Source organism: Phalacrocorax aristotelis, chromosome 7 (assembly GCF_949628215.1).
Source record: "Phalacrocorax aristotelis chromosome 7, bGulAri2.1, whole genome shotgun sequence".
Classification (NCBI taxonomy): domain Eukaryota; kingdom Metazoa; phylum Chordata; class Aves; order Suliformes; family Phalacrocoracidae; genus Phalacrocorax; species Phalacrocorax aristotelis.
This window is the reverse complement of record NC_134282.1, coordinates 33,578,192-33,597,694: the sequence shown is the minus strand read 5'-3', so window position 1 is coordinate 33,597,694 and position 19,503 is coordinate 33,578,192. Positions and strand designations below refer to the sequence as shown.

Below are 19,503 nucleotides of genomic sequence, written 5' to 3'. Positions count from 1 at the left end.
CTGAAGTGGCACATCTACATATGTTTTGAACACATCCAGGGATGGTGACTCCACCACCTCTCTGGGCAGCCTGGTCCAATGCCTGACCACTCTTTCAGTAAAGAAATTTTTCCTAATATCCAATCTAAACCTCCCCTGATGCAGATTGAAGCCATTTCCTCTCAGCCTATTGCTAGTAGCTTGGGAGAAGAGATCAACCCCACCTTGCTACAACCTCCTTTCAGGTAGTTGTAGAGAGCAATAAGGTCTCCCCTCAGCCTCCTCTTCTCCAGACTAAACAACCCCAGTTCCCTCAACTGCTCCTCATAAGACTTGTTCTCTAGACCCTTCACCAGCTTCGCTGCCCTTCTCTGGACACGCTGCAGCAACTCAATGTCCTTCTTGTAGTGAAGGGCCCAAAACTGAACACAGAATTCGAGGTGGTCTCACCAGTGCCGAATACAGGGGCACGAACACTTCCCTGCTCCTGCTGGCCACACTATTCCTGATACAAGCCAGGATGGTGTTGGCCTTGGCTACCTGGGCACACTGCTGGTTGATGGTCTTCAAGCAGAACTAGAAACATCTGTTGCCCCAAGAAGACCAATGCCACCCCAGCAACCTCCTGTGGGCAGCAAGAAATAGCTTCTCTGGGGTTGCCTGTACGCCTCCCACAAGTGGGGTCTGAGGCTGCTGGTTGCAGCAGAGGCTCCTGAGCATGGATGTTCCAAGCCACCTTTTTGGCCATGGTCACCTCTGCCCTGCTCACCTGCATAACAGTGAACTCCAAGGACAGCTTTTGCTGCTGGATGTTCCCAGCAGGGAGGTTGAAGAGGAAGGGCATGTTCCAGATGGGGCTGTAGCCAGTGATGGACTTGGTCAACGATGTGGCCGTTGTAGTAAAGGTGGATGATGATGTAGTGGCCTGGAAATGGAGACAGAGCCTTGGTGGGAGGGACCTGCTCTGGACACACACCAGGGAGGGAGACAGGAGGTTCATGAACCAGGTTCCTGCACAGTGTGGGCAGCCAAATTGGGGTGCCCAGGGGTCTACAAGACCTCCATGGGGCTCTGTGGAGCTGTGGGAAGAGGACGGTGATGTGCTGTCCATCTTGGTTGCACGTACCCCTCCCTGGCTCAAGGACCTCCGAAGTCCTCAGTTCCCATCCCTGCCCTTATCCCAGGCTTTGCATGGGCTGGGGGAGCCAGAGATGACAACAGCCAGTAGGACAGAAAGCCACTTGCTTTTTTTTTTACCATAAATATATTTTAAGCATTTTGGGGACACATCGGAGATATCTAGATCCTAGCTGTGCTACCTGCACTCATTTTGCTTAGAAAAGAGAAGTTCAAGAGGAAATAAGACTCTGTCAAGCAAAAGGAGGGGAAACCATTCCCTGTGTCCACCTGGGCATCTCCTTGCCCCCTGTCCATGCATGGTGCCCCATCTGGTTTGCCCAGCATGCGCAAGAGCCGGCCCAGGTGCTCTGCCTTGCATACCAACACCTTGATGTGGGTGGCCAGAGCTTGATACCGGAGGAGAAGGAAGAGTTGGCCAAGGGATTTGGGAGGGGAGGAAAGGACGCTGCAGCTTGTGTCATGGGTGCTGAGGCACTGCAATGAGATGAGAGAGCAGGAGATGCCGTGAAACCACCTCCAACCTCATCCAGCCCCTCCAACTCGGGGATGCTTGTATCCCACCTATGCAACAGGTGGCTCAAGAACGGGCAAAAACAAGTCAAGAAAGTGAATTTGATGCTTACCATGACTGTATGGATGGTGTCAGATCTGCATTTAACCCTTTCACCCCTAGCACCCCCATCTTCAGCAAAGTCCCCAAGCAGAGATGCTGCCATTCGCTACAGTTGATGGATATCAATTGTGGGCAGCTCATGAACCTGCAGTAGAAGGGAGGGCACCACGGGGATGACAGGCTGCTGCCTCAGCACCTTCAGTCCCTCCCACTGCCTCCCACTTGAAGGAGGCTCTGGCTATCACTGTGGCAGGCCCTGAGACCAAGCAGACCTAAGCCAAAACATGAGGACAACTTTTCCCGCTGGGGACCACTGCCTTCCTGACCTTTGGTACTTCCTGAGCACCTTTGGTACTCAACAGCTCCCAGCTCTAGCTAGAAGATGCCATGGGGTCCCAGGTGGCCTGAGCCCAGGGAAAGAGGACCTCTCCCACGAAGGAGTCCTTGAGGCTGTGAAACCTGGTGTAGACAGCGCAGTGCAGGGTGAAGCTCCTCAGCTCCTGGAGGCTGTACCAGCCAAACCAGCATGGCTCCTGGAGGGCAGGGCAGAGGCTGCTGCTCTGCAATTCCACGTGCCAGGACGCCAGGAGCCACAGCAGCAGGTATGCCTTGATGTAGGAGCCCTGGCCGCCCCACAGGCCCTTGGGCAGGTGGGAGATGCCGAGGACCATCACAGTGAGCGTGGCCTTGCTGGTGAGTAGAACAAGTCACACTGGAGCAGGGGATGCTCCTTGGGGCTGGTGCTGGAGGGCAGCAGGGTGGGGGGGTCCCAGGATGGAGTGGACCAGTGGGGTCTCCTCTTTGCAGAGGAGGTTGACTCTGGAGATGGTGCAGCAGTGCTGCGATGTTCCTGCTGGGTTTGGGGGGAAGCGGAGGCTGGGCAAGGAGGTTCTGCTGTGGAACAAACCCCTGCGGCATGCAGGCGATGCTGGGGGACCCTCCTCCACCCAGGCACCCAGCACCTCTCCTGCCACCTCCCTGTAGTGCTGCTGGATGGGCATCGGCACCATGCCAGTGGGCAGAGTGAGTCCAGCTCCACCATCGCCTGCTCCCAGCCGAGGCGAGGACCTGGGCGCCGGTGGTGCTGCTAGCACACGGTGCAGCCCAGGAGGATGCTGAGGCAGAGCAGGGCCAGCCCCGTGCCAAGGAAGACCTGCAAATGTACTGGAGAGAGAGATGGGCACTGTTAACACAGTGGATCTTGTCAGGTCTGCACCGCCGCAGCTGTCCAAGGGTGATGGAGCAGTGGAGAAGAGCAAGACCTGGGTGCCCACCTCCCCGGCCATACCTTATGACCCACCTCCCATCTTTGCAAGCTGGGGTTGAACTGGAGCATCCCAAAGCCAAAAGGTGGGAGAGGAGCCAGCGGGGCCAGGACCATGCTCAGCATCTGTGGGCATGGGTAGCCTGACATCAGTCCGGCTCTGTTGAGGCTAAAACAAACCTGTCCTCACTCCAGGAATGATAAAGGCTACGGAAAAAGTGGCAGGGCTGCCGGGCTGATGAAGGTTGGCCATGACTGACAATTAGCCGCTTGCTTGGCAGGGGCATGAATGCATGGAGAGGGACCGGTGCTGCTGGAGGGGAGTGGGGCCACCTGCAAGGGGGGGATTTGGGAATCTGAGCTGGATTTAAAGTGGCAGGAGGCCCCAAGGTGTTATATACCCAAGCCTGGCCCCAAAAGAGGGGGAACCTCTTCCCTGAGCTGTGCCCAGAGGACCGGCATCCTGCAGGCAATGAGCTGGGCTTTATCCCTCCTGGTAGGGCTGCTCACGAGTTTTTGGGTTCCCTAGCAGCTGAGCAGGGTGGAATCTCTGCACATTGGTCTTTTAAGGACCAGGGAACCGAACTCCTGGACATCAGGGCTGAAGTTTCTTAGTAAACTTGTGTTTCAGAGATGGGCAACAAGCACTGATGCAAATGTCACTGTGCCAGTGCAAAGCATCTCTGTGCTGGAGCTGGCTTCGCCTCCAGGCCTGCAGGGAGGGATTATGGAGAACAGGGTCCAAACAAAGGTCTGCTGGAGCCTGAGCCAGGTTCGATAAAGGGATCTTGACGTCTGAAAGAGAAAAGCAAGCAGTGTCTCACACCGTGGGGCTGGGCTTTCCTACCCAGATGCTTTAATCCATTCTGGGCTCTCATTAGCCCTTTGTTATTTGTTGGGGAAGCCAGGTTGCGGCTGGGATGGGCGGTGAATGGTGGCATTTAGGGGAGGGATGGAGGGGAGGGGGTTGGAATGAGAAGTTGCCTGGAGGATTATATTCCAGCCCAAACAATGGCTGTCAATGCCTGCAGCCATCCAGCCCTAGGAAAGCCAGTTGGGAGGGCTGGAGCCCGGCAGTACAGATGCACGCTGGTCTATAGGGCTAGGGAAGAAGGGGGGAAGGTGTGTTGGAGCCCTTCGGGTGCCTGCTTTTGGGTGCTGGGGCAGCTGGGACAGAGGATGCTGCACAGGGACCTGCTGCAGCAAGCAGGTAATGGGGCTGGAGGCTGGGAGGGCTGCAGGGATGTCCCAGACTTCAGCTGTGAGGTTGGGTGGCCACCACAGAGGCCCCCCTCACCTAAGACCAGGTCTCTGAGCACCCCTAGAGCCAGGGAGGAGACAAACCTCCAGCCCAGCACAGAGGCTGGCACCTTCCCACCTCCAGTTTTAAGGCTGTTGGTGGATAAAACCCACAGCAGTGCATACCAAGGGTGTTTGCTCCCCACCATTGCCAGAACCCACCTTAACTACTTCAGGCATCCGGCTTTTTGAGGTGAGCAGTGAGGGGAGGTGAGTCCTTGAGCTGTCTCAGCTGAGCTCATGTGGGGAAAAGTTGGAGCTGAGAAAAGCTGAACCCACTGGTGGGCAGGAGAGGAGGAAATGTGGGGGGAAAAGGCTTTACCTTCACCTGCCCGCTGGGTGGATAGGCTGGGACTGGAGCCCAGATGAGGCGAGCAGCTCCACCAGCCCACTCTCCTCTGATAACCAGGATCCTTGAGGTGGTGGGGGGGCCATAAAACACAGGCATGGCTCTTCTTGCAGCGTGGAGTGAAATCAGCAGAGAAACCAACAGGCAGTTGAATTTTGCAGCCCTGGTGATGGGCACTAGGCACATCCCTTGCCTGTGGCAGGGTTATCCAGAAGCCAGGACCTGTGGTGTGAGCTCAGGGACTTGCCTGGCCTGCAAAAATCAGTGCAAAAAGTAGGTTCTCTGCATCTCCATTTTCATGTCACCTTTAGGGCCACAATGGAAAGAGGGTGGCTCCCCTACACCCATCTAGCAGGCAGAGGCTCATCCATCCTCCACAGAGAGGCAGCAGGGATGCTCAAAGCACACGCAACTTGCTGGTTTACAGTATCCCAGCCATGGGGAACAGTGAGGAAGCCCAGGGGGATCCAAGCCAAGGTGTGCTGCAGCCCTGGCACAGCCATCACCCTTGGATGGGTGTTTCACAGCTCATGTGGGTGCCCAATGCTGACAGAAGGGCCTGCAGGCAGCATGGGCAAAGTGTAGGCAGGATGGGAGAAGCTTTCCCACTCCATGACACGGGGGTGTGGTGAGTTTGGTGGGAAGGTGGGGAAAGGCACGCACTGGCCCCATCCCAGCATGCTCAGACAGGCCGCCAACCAAAACAAATGCAGACACTGGGGCCTCAGAAACACTGGTATGAAAAGGGCTAGAAACCAGTTCCTCTCCCACTGCTGAACTGGTTCAATAACTTGAAAACTGTCAGGGGCTATGTAAATAGCAAAACCATGGGATGCATTAAATGTCCTTTTTTGTGCAGAGGCAGCAGTGACACAGGAGGGACTTGGGAGAGTGACTCCTGCCTGAGGCTGGCCCTCGAGGAGCCAGGACTGGGTAAGGGACACAGGGCAGGTACAGCTCCAGCTATGAGCTCTTCAGCAGCACCTGGGAAAGGAGATCCAGTGCAACTCAGCTGTTTAATGCCTGTGCTCCCACAGAGGTGCATGGAAGGAGAATCCTGGAAGCAGATCATCTCACCCCCCAGGTACCCAGCTCATTTCTACCCACAGCTCCAAAACTGCATCACACCAGCTTTACAGCCCAGTTCTCCTCACAAAGCTAAGAACTGGGAGCATAAAGACCTGCAAGGACACAGACCTCATCTAGGCTGACCCAGCCTCTGGGAAGTTTGTTTGGCTGAAGAAGGGGCCCAGAAGTCTTTAACTCTCACTTGAGCAAAACAGCACGGCCACAAATCAGGCTTGTGTGGTCACTGTGTGAAGAGGTAGAAGTTTATTGGAATATAAACATTCAGATAACATGTAAGATAGAAAAAACCCAACAACAACATATACAGACACTTGTTGGAAGGAGACGTTGAGGTATTTATCCACCGCCTAGGCTATCACATTTTTTTATTTCTTTTTATTTATTTTTTTTAAATAGGTAAGAAAACTAGTAGCAAGGCTGCTGCAGCTGTTTGGTGAAAACATCTTCTGATCTGAATCTGTTTGGAGCACACACACACACAGAGGCGCGTACTCAGCGGCCAAAAGGACTTGGTGTGACACGGTCACATTCACTTTGGGAGCCGAGCAGGCACACAGCCTCCCCCTTGCCTCTTCCCCCTGTCCCAGCTCACAATCTTTGTGCCTTCCCAGCATAAACTGGGATCTGCTGGAAGAGGACAAGCAGGTTTTTTGTTTTTCCCCAGCTGGGCAAACTCTGCTGGCAAATCTCCCCCTGAAACAGTAGCATCAAGGCTTTTTTTTTTGGCTGCTCACTGCAAAACTTTTGCTGGTCTGGAGTTGAAAGAATTAGCCACACTGCAAAGCGGAGCACTTCACACGAGGAACAGTCCTACCCGCAGTATCAAAACCCCTGAGTACTATACAATCGAACACGGTCGAGTGAAATGAAGCAGAGCCGGGAGAGAGTGGGGGATCCACCACCCTTGCTCAGCCCTTCCCTGGCTCCTCCACCCCGTCTCTGCTGCTGGTTTCCATAACCCTGATCCCAAAGCCTGGCAGCTCAGTAGGAGATCTGGAGCTCAGCGAAACATGCATTAAGCCAACTGCCAGTATCAAAGCCAGGTTTTGGGAAAGGGTTACTCTTCACAGTCCAAATGGCTGGTCCTTGTCATCATGTACTGAGAAAGGACCAGTTTATTGTTGCAGCTTATTTTTACTGAGGTATCTGTTACACATCCCAACTTGATTCTTTCCCTGAATTGGATACAAAACAATCTGTTAGTCCCTGTCTATTTCCAGTCTAGTTGTGTAAAGCTTATAAACATTAATACTCTAGTAGTGTCAAAGCTGTTTAGCAGTTCAGTGATTCGAGTGCCATTCTGTGCAAGAAAACACAATGTTAGCATGTGATACATTAGCAAAACCACCCATTACTAACCTCTGCTCCCCAGGACCAGAGAAGAAAGCATAAGGAAAAGCAAAGTCCCCCAGTCCCACTTGCAGGAAACAGCCCCGAAATCCACCCCCGATTAAAGAAAAAACCAAACACCAACCAAGAGAAAACAAAAAAGGGAAAAATCCCCAATCTGAATAAGCCCGAGTCTGGAAAATCCTCTCTGAGCCTGCAAGGATGAAATGCCGTGGAGGCCTATGGGATCTGCCAAGCAAACACCCTGCAGCCAAAGAGCAGCTCAGCTTCCCTGTGCCTGGCGGGTGGTCGTCACTCCGGCTAAAAGCAGCCAGAGAGGGAACATGTCAGAGCAGCATCTATCTCAGGACACATGCACTCTCAGCCACTTTCTCTCTTCCTCTGAGTCCTCACAATGTCAGGCAGCAGGATAACTCAAGCCATAGTGTATAAACTAACACATAGAGAGCATAGAGCCTCTTGCAACTAGGAGGTGCCACCTGTGGTTGATCCAAGCATTAGCACAAGACCTCAGAGCTCTCAAGAACAGAGCAGCAGCCCAGCCAAGTAGTGCTGCGGGATGAAAAAGGAGAACCTGACATTTGACAGTTTAAAGGAAGGATTATCCATCTCATTTTCTATGGACATTTTAAAGCCCAATCCCCAGGCTGTTAATGGGGCTTCTCCTGTGGCAGTATCTGGCCTGGTGTTTTTAAAAGCCATGCTCTTTTCAGTAGTATAAAATAAAGAGCTTCTGGGAGCACAGGGTCCATGCCATGGCTAAACCAGAGGGATTACAGAAGGGCATCGCTCCTGGACCTGTAGCATCTCACAGATTAGTAAGACAGGCTTAAGTTGCTCACCGTGCATCACAGAAATAACTGGGCAGGGAAGGGACAGACTTCAGGGCTGAGCTCGGGCTTAGTGGTGCAGGCAGGCACAGGCTGTAACAGCAACAGCACCTCAAGCCTCCCGTCCTGCACAGAGCTAAATGCTCCCAACAGCTCAGCTCACCTGCAGCAGATAAAAGGTGACCTTCTCTTCTCATACTGGCATGACACATGGCAACTCACCACCACTCTCCAGGAAACTGATTTTTAGCAAGCTGAACCTCTGGAATTATAACACACATTATGATCTTAGTGAAACGCATCTTCTAGCTCAGGTGGTTGTTGCACAGGCACCTACATATGGGTGGAAAGACTAGAATAACTTATTTTGGCACCTCTCACAAAGGCTACCCAACACGGCTTAGTGTTGTAGCACAGTCAGAATTAGCTGTGTCTGGGATCATGCAAAGCCCCAGCACAGCTGAGGTGGTGGCTGGGTACAGCACAAGACCAAAGCTGTGGTTTCAGGTGCCAGAAACTACTTTCCTGCGAGAGGCCTGGCCAATCTGTAGTGTAAGCAGTGCTGTCATCTCCTGGCTGTGCTAAGCAGCTTTGCTAAAGTTAAGCACAAATCCTGGAGCTTGGAGAAATAATTGGGACTTCGGAGACACCCTTGTGTCCAACATGAAGGGCAGATCTTCTAAGTCGGTCACTCTTGCCCTCTTTTCCTACCTCTACCTGTCCTCATGCGTCATGTCCATGTCCTGGGATAGCGCTGTTCAGCTTTTCTCCTGCTGGCCTAAAGGATGGGGAAGTCACGGCTCCTTCGCTCAGCTTTTTTTTTTTTTTCTTCTGTCTTTGGTGGTACAATTAAAAATAAAAAACCAACCCCCACAATGTCAGCAAAACCACATATAAAAAACAAGCAATAAGATATGCCAGTACTTCCTGAAGAGGTTAAAAAAACCAATCCAAAACAAACAAAACCAACAAGTACATATCTGAGGTATTTCATCTGCTCAAAACAACCTGACTTGGGCCTTGAAGATTGGAAGGACGTCACCAGGGCAGGATGGATAGCGCTTGGATCCGATCTCCAGGCTGGGGAAAGCACATGTGGGAAAGGCCAGCAAGAGGAAAGAGGACAGAATGAGGCCACCTGAGCAGGAGCTGAGTTCATGGAATCACTAAGCTTGGTTGGCTCCAGAGACAGGAGAGCCACGGCCAGCCTTTGTTTGCTTTCAAGTGGAGGTTTGAGGGGAAAGGGCAAGGAAGGGCCTGATTTCCTTTTTTTTTTTTGCCTCCACCTAGGAGACCAAAAGGTCTTATTCAACCAAGAGCTGCTTTCTTTTTGCTCACTCACAATTTGAAGGGGACTGGGCATCTGTAGGCTTGCTCTGAGACCAGTGAAGATACATGTGTCATGTTAACTGCAATACCTACACACGCCCCACAGCCCCGCTGAATTACATTTCAAATATCACCTTCTATTTTCTCAGCACACAGGCAGGGAGAGCTCCCAGGGGCACTGAAAGACTCCATATGAGAAGGAAGTAGCTCCAGGAAGCCGAGATCAACCTAAATAACAGCCCTGTTGTGTCAAGGGGGCAGAGGATCAAGACACCAAGCCAAAATAAGTTCAGGCTGTCAGGGTAAATGGCAGTGGGACAAGTTCTTCCAGGGGAGAGACAGACAAGGTCAAGGGCATTTAAAGCTTGGCTGAAAGTCTGAAAAATGCAACACTAGGGAAAAGACCAGCACCAGCCAGGAGAATGAAGCAGCTGATCGAAAGGTTTTTAATGCATCTATGGGTCAAATGTAGCAGTGAGAAAGTCCTTCCCCTCTTGCCAAGACCTCAGAGAGGGGGAAGGAAGCTTACAAGCCAAGAGCACGTGTTCTAAGGGAGGACATACAAACACTGGACCATGACGGAACCTGAAGAGAAGTGAGGAAGCTTGCCTGCTCTGCAGCTGCATGGCCTTCTCTAGCACAAGCCACAGGAGGGCAGGGGCGAGGCACCCCACCAGCTTTCAGGATTGTCAATACACAGTTTTTTTGGTGGGAAGAGTCCTTGTGGCTATTGGTTCGAGAAGAACCAAGTTTCCCTGCCCCAGCTCCAGCTCTTTCCACCTGCCTTGGTGACGTCTCAGCCATCTCTCAACCCGCAGCTCCTAGACACCATCCCTGATTGAAAAACGCCAGGCATGCCCCCCTCCTCCATGTCCCACTCCCCAACAGGAACACAGCAAACCCTGGGAGGAGGAGGAAGAAAAAAAGTAAAAGGGAGGAAGAAAGGGGAGAACAAAGAAAAAGGCTGGACAAGTGAGATGATGAAGAAGAACTCGCTGGCATGGAAAGGTTTCAGCATCAGCATCATCATCTTGCCATTGGCCAACCACAAAAGCAGGTTCCTTGAGATGAGGTAATCTGTGCGACTCCTTCCTGGCTCATTCCCTGCTGAGAGCAGAGAGGAAGAGCTGCTGGAGGCCAGTGTGAGAGACAGCAGGCTGGGCTGTCCATCAGAGAGACCAGCTGGTGGAGGGCTCTGCACTGGGGGTTCCCCGGGATGAGGTAGGGCTGGGAGAGCAGTGGGAGCTGCTGCTGCTGCTGCAGGAACTTTGGGTGCTGGAGCCCGCAATGAGGTGGACGACTGGCTTCTGGGCAAAGAGCACTCCTGAAAGGCAGAGAGGGGTACAGAGAAGGGTTACTGCGACTACAGGGTGGCATAGCTGAGAAGGATAGGGTACAGAGCAAAGATCAGTCTATCCAACCCCAGAGATCTCATCCCAGCAGGAAGAGGCTCAGTGTAAGACAAGCAAGCTTGGAGACAGATCAGAGGGTCAGCAGTGACCAGGATATAGGAAGGGATCCCCCAGGACTTGTTCTGGCAGCCTCTGTCATGGGGATGTTGTGCTTACAGACGACAAAGATCCCAAATGGCTTTAACGCCTTTGGAGGAGAGAAGCACCTTTCATTGCACTGCAGTGCCAGGCCTCCCGCTTAGGCTTTGTCCAAGGATGCATGTGGGTGACCTGCAGAAGTGAAACAGCTTGAGCAGAGTACAGGGGACAACAATTCCTGCTTTCCAGAGATGCGTGAGGGAAGACTAAGTAAAGCCACTTCTCAGGAGAAGAGGGATAATACTCCTTCCTGCTAACCCTTCCATAGAAGTTCCTTCCCTTAGATCTAAAAATATACTAGCAACCACCACTACCAAAAGGTAAGTGCATTAATCTTGACTGCCTAGGATAAAAAAAAAAAAAAAAGAAAAAAGAAATAATCTCCTACTGAACTCTCTAAGCCAGACAGGTTGTGTGCGTTGTGCTTTCACAAAGACCAGCCCCTAGGAGCATGCCACCCTCTCCATGTCCTACTCTGCACCACCAGCCTGGCTCTCTACCCATCCCCAGGAGAGGTTCTTTCTCACCAGCATAAATTGTGCCATTAATCTCCACCGACATGTTAATACTCCCAATGCCGTTAGGTGACAAATTCAGTGCTGCCGCTGCCGCCGAGTCCGGTTTATCTTCTTTCAAGAAAGAAGAGATGCAGAGTTAGAGAGTAAACTATCCCGTTTCCCACACTATCCAGGGATGATCAAAGGTGTCCACAGACCTCCTTTTGTCTCTTCTTTGGTGAGGAAATCCCTATACAACGTGTGCTTCTTGTCCTATTATAAAGTAAGTCTACAAAGGTGTTTAAATGCTTCAGTGTAAACTGAGTATGGGCTGGGATCCCACTGGCATTTGCACATCTCTGCCTGACTTGCACGCTGGAGGGCCAAATTAACATCCCCTCCAAGGAAAAAGCTGCCAGCACACACAGAGTCCTCTCCCCCTCCCCTGAGAGGTGTCAGCTTCTGGAGGAGCTGGTGTGATTCCTTGTGCAGGGCTCAGACTGCAGCAGCTCCAGCGGCCGCTGGAGGGAGGGGACTACCCCCAGCACCAAGGACTCAAACCCAGGAACACTGCACTTGGCTGCCCCTACAGCGCATGTGAAATCTGTGGGGTTTTTGCTATTGTTGTGGGTTCCCCACCCACTGCTGCCCCCTGTGTCCTCAGCCTGACAGCTCCCTTCTAAGCCACAATGGGCAGCTCAAAGCACCAATGCAGAGCAGGTGTTTTATTTGCACTGACAACCAAACTCTCCCGGACACTTCTGAACCTCCAACTTCAGCGACCCATAACTGTGAGCCTGGCTTGTAGGATTGCTTCTCTGCACTCATGAATGAGTGTTTACAGTTTGTACAGCCGTATCATGGTTACCGGTCCACCCAATGTTGGTTTTGGGGCATTAGGCTATTAAAACAGGGAGATTATGCGGACAGTCTGCTCAGGCTCTGACATTGCATGTATAAATGCATGTTTTTAGCTCCTTTCAAGTCTGCCGGGACAGCCAGCCCACTGTCCCTGTAAAGAATGCTAAGGGCATCGTTAACATTTAACCTAAATGTTGCTATCAAGCTATGATAAGACCATGCGGTGCTTTTCAAAAGCACCTGTCAAAGCACTTCACAAAGCACAATATTATTTTTGTTTTGCAGTTGTGAAAACTAGGGCACAAAAGACAGAACAGACTTGTCTACAGTCACCTAACAAAGGTGGAAATAGTGTCACTGAGTCCTTAGGGCTCAGCCCTCAGCCTGTTACTATTTGTAGAAATTAAAATTTGTAGCATTTTGATTTAGGAAGTTCAGGGTAGAATGAAAAAAGTGAGATGAGAGGGGATAAACGTTCCTTCATAAAATTTGCATTCCCTTTTACTCACTGTTTCAGGTTTTTTTGTTTTTATGTAAATGTGAAAACGAGGTGGGTGCATAGCTGTCAAGAACTGTGACATGAAGACCCAATCCCATTTAATTCCCCAGCAAGCTGCTTCAGAGGGGAAACCTGCTTTGACTCTTTGCCATATGTATTTCTGGCAAAGCGTCTCAATAAAGCATTTACCAGCATTGCTAGCAAAGGCCTCAAGGACAGCTCTTCCCTTTCTTCTAAGCCGTGCCAAACTTGCCTGGCCTTGTGCCTACATCCAAATGTACAATTAATAGGGGGTCTGAGACCTTTAATTTTAATGGATCAAAAGGTTTGAAGGAAGCAGCTGTTGGGACTGAAATTTTCTGAGGCTCTGCTGTCCAGTGAAGTGCAGCCCCCAGGATAGGTAAGGGAGCCATGGCACTTAATCAGCTTTTGAAGCCACTATGTAACAGTATAGATCCTGACAACGTGACCATTACAGGGCGACATTTAAAAAGCATTTCAGGAGTGCATTTCCCAGGCCATGAATGCTGCTTATACATGACCTTCCAACCCAGCCTTGCCAGGAGTTCTTTGCCTGGAGGCTGTGTGTAGGATTGCAGCAGATGTTGGCAGAAGTCACCTGACTTGCTAAACGCGCTGGGATGTGTAGGGCTCCTGCAGATACGCTGGTCTTTGTGGCCTCCTCGTCACACCTGACAAAGGAACCCTAAAAGTCAGGCAAGTCTCTCCCCCATCTCCTGCAGTCTGCTACCTGTACGGGAAAAGCTGTTACCTCCATGATCAGTTAAAAGGGTTCCTGACCAGGAAAGGACAGAAAATTATTCCCTGCAGCACAATGCTGGCATGAGGCTTGGATGAGGGCAGGGCAGGGGAGGGCTGAGCATCTGGCACATGAGGGGCTTCCCCTACAGAAGTCAGCTTACTGACTGCAGAATCACAGGACTGCCTTTGGCTAGGCTAAACCATGCTCTTGGATCTGAAGCATACACCAGGTATTAAACATGAGGGGGTCAGATATGTGGCTCAAAGCAATTTCAGCCAACCCACGTGCTTCACACAGAGGAAGGAGCATACTTACAGCCTGCAACAGAGCACTGCCGCAAGTGTCAACTCAAACTAGTAACTGCCCACAGTTCAAGTTCTGTAGAGACCTAACAGCTTGAGTCCTGAAGCAATATCACTGTGATCAACATAGGTCATAAGCTCAGAGTAAGGGTCTTGTTGCATGGGTCAAGTGGGTTTTATCAGCTTAGAGAGCTTTCTGAACACAGCAAGGGTGTCTCTGAATCCAGGCTGGATTCCGATGATGCTGGATTATGCATCAACAGGAATAGAATAAAAACAGCAGCAGTAAGTAAAAACTAATAAAACATTACTACAGTTTAGCTTTGCAGTTATTGTGCTCCATTTTAACAGCTTCTTGACAGCAACCTCTGCCTGGTACCCAGACAGATAATCAAGCCTGTGTGTGAAGAGGTGTTTGACATCCTAGACTGGGAGGAGTTCCTTCCCCTCTACAGTCTGCAAAGACCTTTTGTGTGTCTAGAGGTGCTGCTTACCCTTGCCATTGATTTTGATCTTCATGGGGATCTGCCGTGCCATGCTGAACAGGTTGCGCTGAAGAGCCTGCTGGACAAGCCGCTGCTCCTCCTCTGTCATCCGCGAGACCTTCTTCTCTGGAGGCTCTCCTGACTCCAGTCTCTCCCTCAGCTGCTCTAGGGTGGCTGTTCTTGCTGCCACAGTTGCCTGCTGGCTAGCCAAGGTCACTGGCACAGCAATACGATTTGGCATAGACACAGTCAAGGGCACACCGTCACCTAGAAAAGGAGACGGTCACTTAGTCCCTCCCACAGGCCCTTCCTAAAGCGAACACACAGAGGTTTAAACCTCAGACAGAATATTCTGCAAACCCAGAGCCACCCAAGTCCCACTGCTCTCAAGTCCAGATTAGCCTGAGTGGACAAAATGGAAAGTAAGTATGTTTCAGTACCTGCACCTCTTAACCCAGCCACCCTCTTTGCTGTGAGTAAAAGTAGCTGACCTTTCCTGACAGCTGCTGCTGGAGACACCCGAGGATTGCTGGTCCCACTGCCTGGTGCGACACCGATGATGGGGAAGCGGATCTTTGGGGGAGACAGGAGGGAAGGAGGCCCCGTGGTGGTGGGCGAGTAGCTGAACAATGAGGAGCTGTAGCTGGGCCGCCTGCCTTCCCGCCTGTTGCCATCGATTGCAGCCTGAAGCTCAGCAGGAGAACTGAGGGATTTCTTCTCGCATTCGTAGGCATATAGGTACTTCATATACCTGGGAGATAGGTGAGCACAGGGAAACTCAATTAGGTTTGTCAATAGAACATGAAGTTATAGGCTACAGCAACAAACTTCACGTTCAGGAAGACTTTCAGACTGAGGTCCTCTGCAGATCTGGAGTCTTTGCCCGAGAACCACAGCCACTGCTGCGCTTGGTTTGATAAGCATTGAGCAGTTTGGGTGTGAGGCACAGCTCTCAAAGAAACTTTGAGTTTACTCAATGTTTATAGAACTCCTTTACAACTGAGATACCATCTAAAATTATAAGAATTAAGACCTTGGACCATAACACTTAATGTAAGGAAGGAAGCTTGAGGAATTACCCTTGTCCAAGTCATTTGTATTGGGCAGCACCAAACCTTACATGCATGCTTGCAGGAGATAACCTGCTTGCACCAAAGGCTGTAGAAATGACAAGGAGCTTCCTTCTCTGGGACTCAGCGGCTCTAATAACTTCCAAGAAAACAGTCTGCGTAAGAGCAGGGTGTGGATTCCCAGAGCCCAGCCTTCCATACTCGAGTCACTAAAGCACAGCGTTGCCCGATTCATCAATTTTACAGTAGGTTTACTTTCACTGTTCTTTTTTCTCTGCTTACTGTACCTTTTTTTTCCCTTTTTGCTTGCCTCATCAATGTGAGGTACCTCAAGTCAGAAAAGCAATCCTCACAGTAAGTAGGTGCTAAATGCAAGTTTCCACAATCAAGTTCATACTTGATGCCTACAAATCAGGAGGCCTCCCTCCCTCCTCTCTGTGCCAAGTACTCTTCAGAGACAGAGCAAGACCCTTCTTGCCCTGAGGAGTTTAAGCTCTGAAGAGGCAAGACAGGCACAGGATGGAGGGATGCGCAGAGCACAGCGAACAAGCAAGGCGATGGCATATTAGTGATGGGATTGTAGGGATGGAAGGGGAATGAGTTCAGGAAGAATCACTGCTAAGAACAAGGAGAAGAGAAGGAATAGATAGGAAAACGCCGTGGATGAAAGGAATAAATAAAGCAATTTATCAGCTCCTCCCTGGCCACAGAGTAGAATTTAGTCTTTCAACTTTTCCACCCCAGTCCCTGCTTTTCATCCCCCCACTCCCCACCTTGTGTCAACATCCATGCTGTCTGGCCTTCTGGACTTACTGGGTTCGAAGTGTGAATGCGGCACTGGTGATGGAGGTGGGCAGATTAAGGCCTTTGGTGATCTCTCGCCAGATCTTCTTGTTGATGATTTCCACTAGCCCTCCTTTCTCAGTCACCAGCTTATAGAGCATGTAGAGATCCAGGATCTGCTTTGCCATGATGGGAATCCGATTGATGGGAGTTCCTGCAGGGAAACAGCAGGGAAGGAAACATGGAGTCAGAGAGAAAATGAGTCCAAGAAAACCAGCAGGTTGGGGCTATTGATCTTCTTTCTAATAGGAAATACAGGCAACTCTATTTGCAGCCTGACTTGAGGCCTCTCAATGGGTGAGTAAATGAGCCAGAGAAGTGTAGCTACATGGCACGTCCTTTTCATGAAAAATCCTTTCCTGTAGGCAAAAGCAATTATCAGACAAATAATAACCTGCAGCTAAGAGCAACTTCTGTAATAGAAAGAGGGGAAATAGGAACTATTCAGTCCAAGGGTGAGGGAGCAGCACAGAGGAATCATTTTTTGAGCTCCCAGGCCAGTCTCAGGAAAAAAAAAAACTGCATTGCTTGTTCTCAGGAAGGGCCTCAGCAGCCAAGCAACTCAAGCCACTTACACGTTGGGATTTGGCTTCCTCACTCCCCAAGATTTTCTCCCCTGTATTGCTTGGGAACAGCAATAGAAAAGGGTACATGACACTTGAGAGCATCTCCCTCCCCCACATATGTTTACTTCTGTCCTCCCTCACAAGCACATGCATAACATTTTGCTACAGATTGTTCTCACAATGCATTTTCACCCTCCCACTCCTTTCCCCTGAACATGCTCCCCAATGACAGACTGATGAGGCCACATGTGTACTGTGATAGCAACAGCAACCCAGCTGCTGGAGCAGTAACTTGTTGCGAGAAAGCTAAAAAGTAGTGTTGATGGTGGAGGTGAACAAATAAGCAGCATAATGGAGCATCAGTATGCCTGACTGCAGATACCGCAAAGCCAGGCATCCTTGTGGCTCCTGGGAGAAGCACCAGGCATCCAAGCACTTTTTGCAGCCCCAAATAAGGTCCTGCTCTATCCTTGTGAGGATAAACAGGGCAGACAGGGAAACAACTCTATCCTTCCTGTTCAGTCTTGTCAGCTTGTGGGTTAACAGAGGTAAGAAAATCTGATTTTTTTAACCTGATAGTGCCCTTTTAGCAGCACCTTAAAGTGATACAGGGTTGGAAAAGGTCAAACTAATGAGATTTAGGCAAGGAGAGGAAGAGAGGGGAAAATGCTGATGTAGCAAACCTTTTATTTTGCATAGGAAATATTGTCCTAGATCAAAGAGCCGTCCATCTGAGATCAGTATCCTGTCTGCCACAATGGTCAGCACCAGCCTTTACAGGAAAGCCTGCAAAGCACTGTAATGGACAATTATGGAATACCCAACCCACAGGGGAGACTTCTGCCGCTGCTCATCAACCCAGCGATTCGGTTAATGCCCCGAAGCAGAGCAGTTTATGGCCCTTATAAATGGGTTTTATTCTGTTTTGTGAGAAGGAGTTCAGCTCAGCTCTGCAGATGTCCTCATTATAAATGTGTCATTTTTTCCCCCTCTTTCCTGTTTGAAGCCTGTTATGCATTAGTTCATGGTACCAATTCCCACAGGTTAATGAGATGTTGGATAGAAAGAGTAAACTTTTTCAGCTCTAAAATGGCTGCCTTCAATTTCACCAAGTTAGTTAGCCTTAAAATGTAAGAAAACAAAGAGCAACCCAATCAGGCTTGGCCTGCATTCTCTGTCATTTTATATCTATCATATCCTCTTTTCCTTGCCTTATCTAAACAATCCCTTCCCTGTCCACAACAGAAAAGTCCACAAAGCAGTAATTTCACCAACTGCATCAGATCCTCTTCCTGCATTTTCAGAGACAACAGCTCCCTCAGGGAGCAGAGATAGAGACACTTCCAAAGCGTTTAAATGCACTGTGGCTCCATCCATCCCAGCTGGCCACCCCAAGCCAGGAGATGGTCCCCTCCCAAAAGGCCAGCCTGTGTAAATGCAATCCTTGGTTTGCTTTGCTTTTTCCTTAGCCACCATTTTGTCACAGTGTGTTATTGCAAAGATTAAGAGCATGCTAACAGCATCATTTCAGACACACAGAGGGCTGGGAGTGATCATGTTACCAGCCTCAAGTTATCATTCATTAGCTGAGCCACAGTAACCAGAGTCACACCCAGCCTGCTCCAAATGAAAAGCAGGGAAATTGCCCTCTCCGAGGGCTCCAGGAAAAGCCAGGGCTGGTTTTTTTCCACCCCAAAATGCCCCTTCATTAACAGTCCAGCACTTCTGCCCCAGCAGCAAGGAAAGACTGTGTCCTAAGTGGCATCACGCTGCCAGCAAACCTTCTCTGCTGGGACAGGATCAAGACCCTCTTCATTGCTCCTCTGGCAACTCCATGCTGCTCAAAGCCACTCACTTTTCCCCAATCCAATTTAGGGAATGGCATTAACTTGTCCAGAAGGGACTTTCATACAGCTCTCCTCAGACAGTGACCAGATGGGGAGTGAAAGGGAAGAGTCATGGGTAAGGCTCCTCAAGCAAACAAGCCACTAATACAGAATAAGTATAAGGAAATATTTACTTTTTAATATATTGCCTTTATCCCAAACAGTGTTACTCTTCTCTAGATTCTCCCATCTCAGCATTTGAAAAGGTATGCAAGGATGTTTATCCAAATGCTCCTGTGGAAGGGACAAACATTACCTACATCAGTAAGAAATAAATAAAAGCTTGAATATGTTTCCAGAGAGCTGGCTCATAGCTGGAGTAGAAACAGCAATCAGATCTGACCTCCCCACCTCATGTTACTACCCCTTTGACACCCTCCCTTCCTGAAGTTTGCTTTTAAACCAGACGCGCAGACCAAAGTGCCCTGAAATTTAATTAGTAGCCTTATATACTAACCTAAAACCTACAGCTATTTTCTCCCCCCATAAAGTTTCTTCATGCAGGCTGAGAAATTTTACAGCAGGGACAGAACTACTTTCATCCTTCTACCACTTAATGCAATAATTTTCCTCCCAAGCTTTCTCAGTACCAAAGTAGTATCTCCCAGAGCTGGCAGAGAGTGATTGGGGTTTTGGACCTGGTAAATTAACTGTACTCTTCACCAAGGGAGCTAGGGCTCTTCATGTTTCATAGGATCTGACTGCAAAAGAGCCGAGAAACATGGAAAAGCTGCTCTCTCAGCCCTCTCCTCCCCCAGCACTCTCCGAGGAAAGGCAAGGCGATAAAGTCTTTATTGGAAACCCCCAGCACTCGAACAGGAAAGGCTGAAAAACGAGTATCATGGGACGACTGGATGCTGAAGCCAAGCGGATCCTTTCACAGGCGGCTGCAAGGCTTGTCAGGGGCCATGATGGATTACTGTCATCTGGCAGCATCAG

The 19,503-nt window shown here is 50.1% G+C and overlaps 1 protein-coding gene across 5 annotated transcripts in view; it reads right to left on the bottom strand.

Moving 5' to 3' along the window:
* Positions 1–5,953: 5,953 nt before the first annotated feature.
* ARID3B (AT-rich interaction domain 3B) overlaps positions 5,954–19,503 on the bottom strand; it is a 36,794-nt gene continuing 23,244 nt past the window's right edge. For 4 of the 5 annotated variants that reach the window (XM_075099855.1, XM_075099857.1, XM_075099856.1 and 1 more), the window contains exons 5-9: positions 16,083–16,266; positions 14,691–14,950; positions 14,209–14,466; positions 11,320–11,421; positions 5,954–10,566 (exon numbers count right to left, since the gene is read on the bottom strand). In XM_075099855.1, coding sequence (XP_074955956.1) covers positions 10,412–10,566; positions 11,320–11,421; positions 14,209–14,466; positions 14,691–14,950; positions 16,083–16,266 — 959 coding nt within the window. In that variant the 3' untranslated portion in view covers positions 5,954–10,411. The remainder of the gene's footprint in view (positions 10,567–11,319; positions 11,422–14,208; positions 14,467–14,690; positions 14,951–16,082; positions 16,267–19,503) is intronic. The other variant, XM_075099859.1, reaches the window with a different exon arrangement.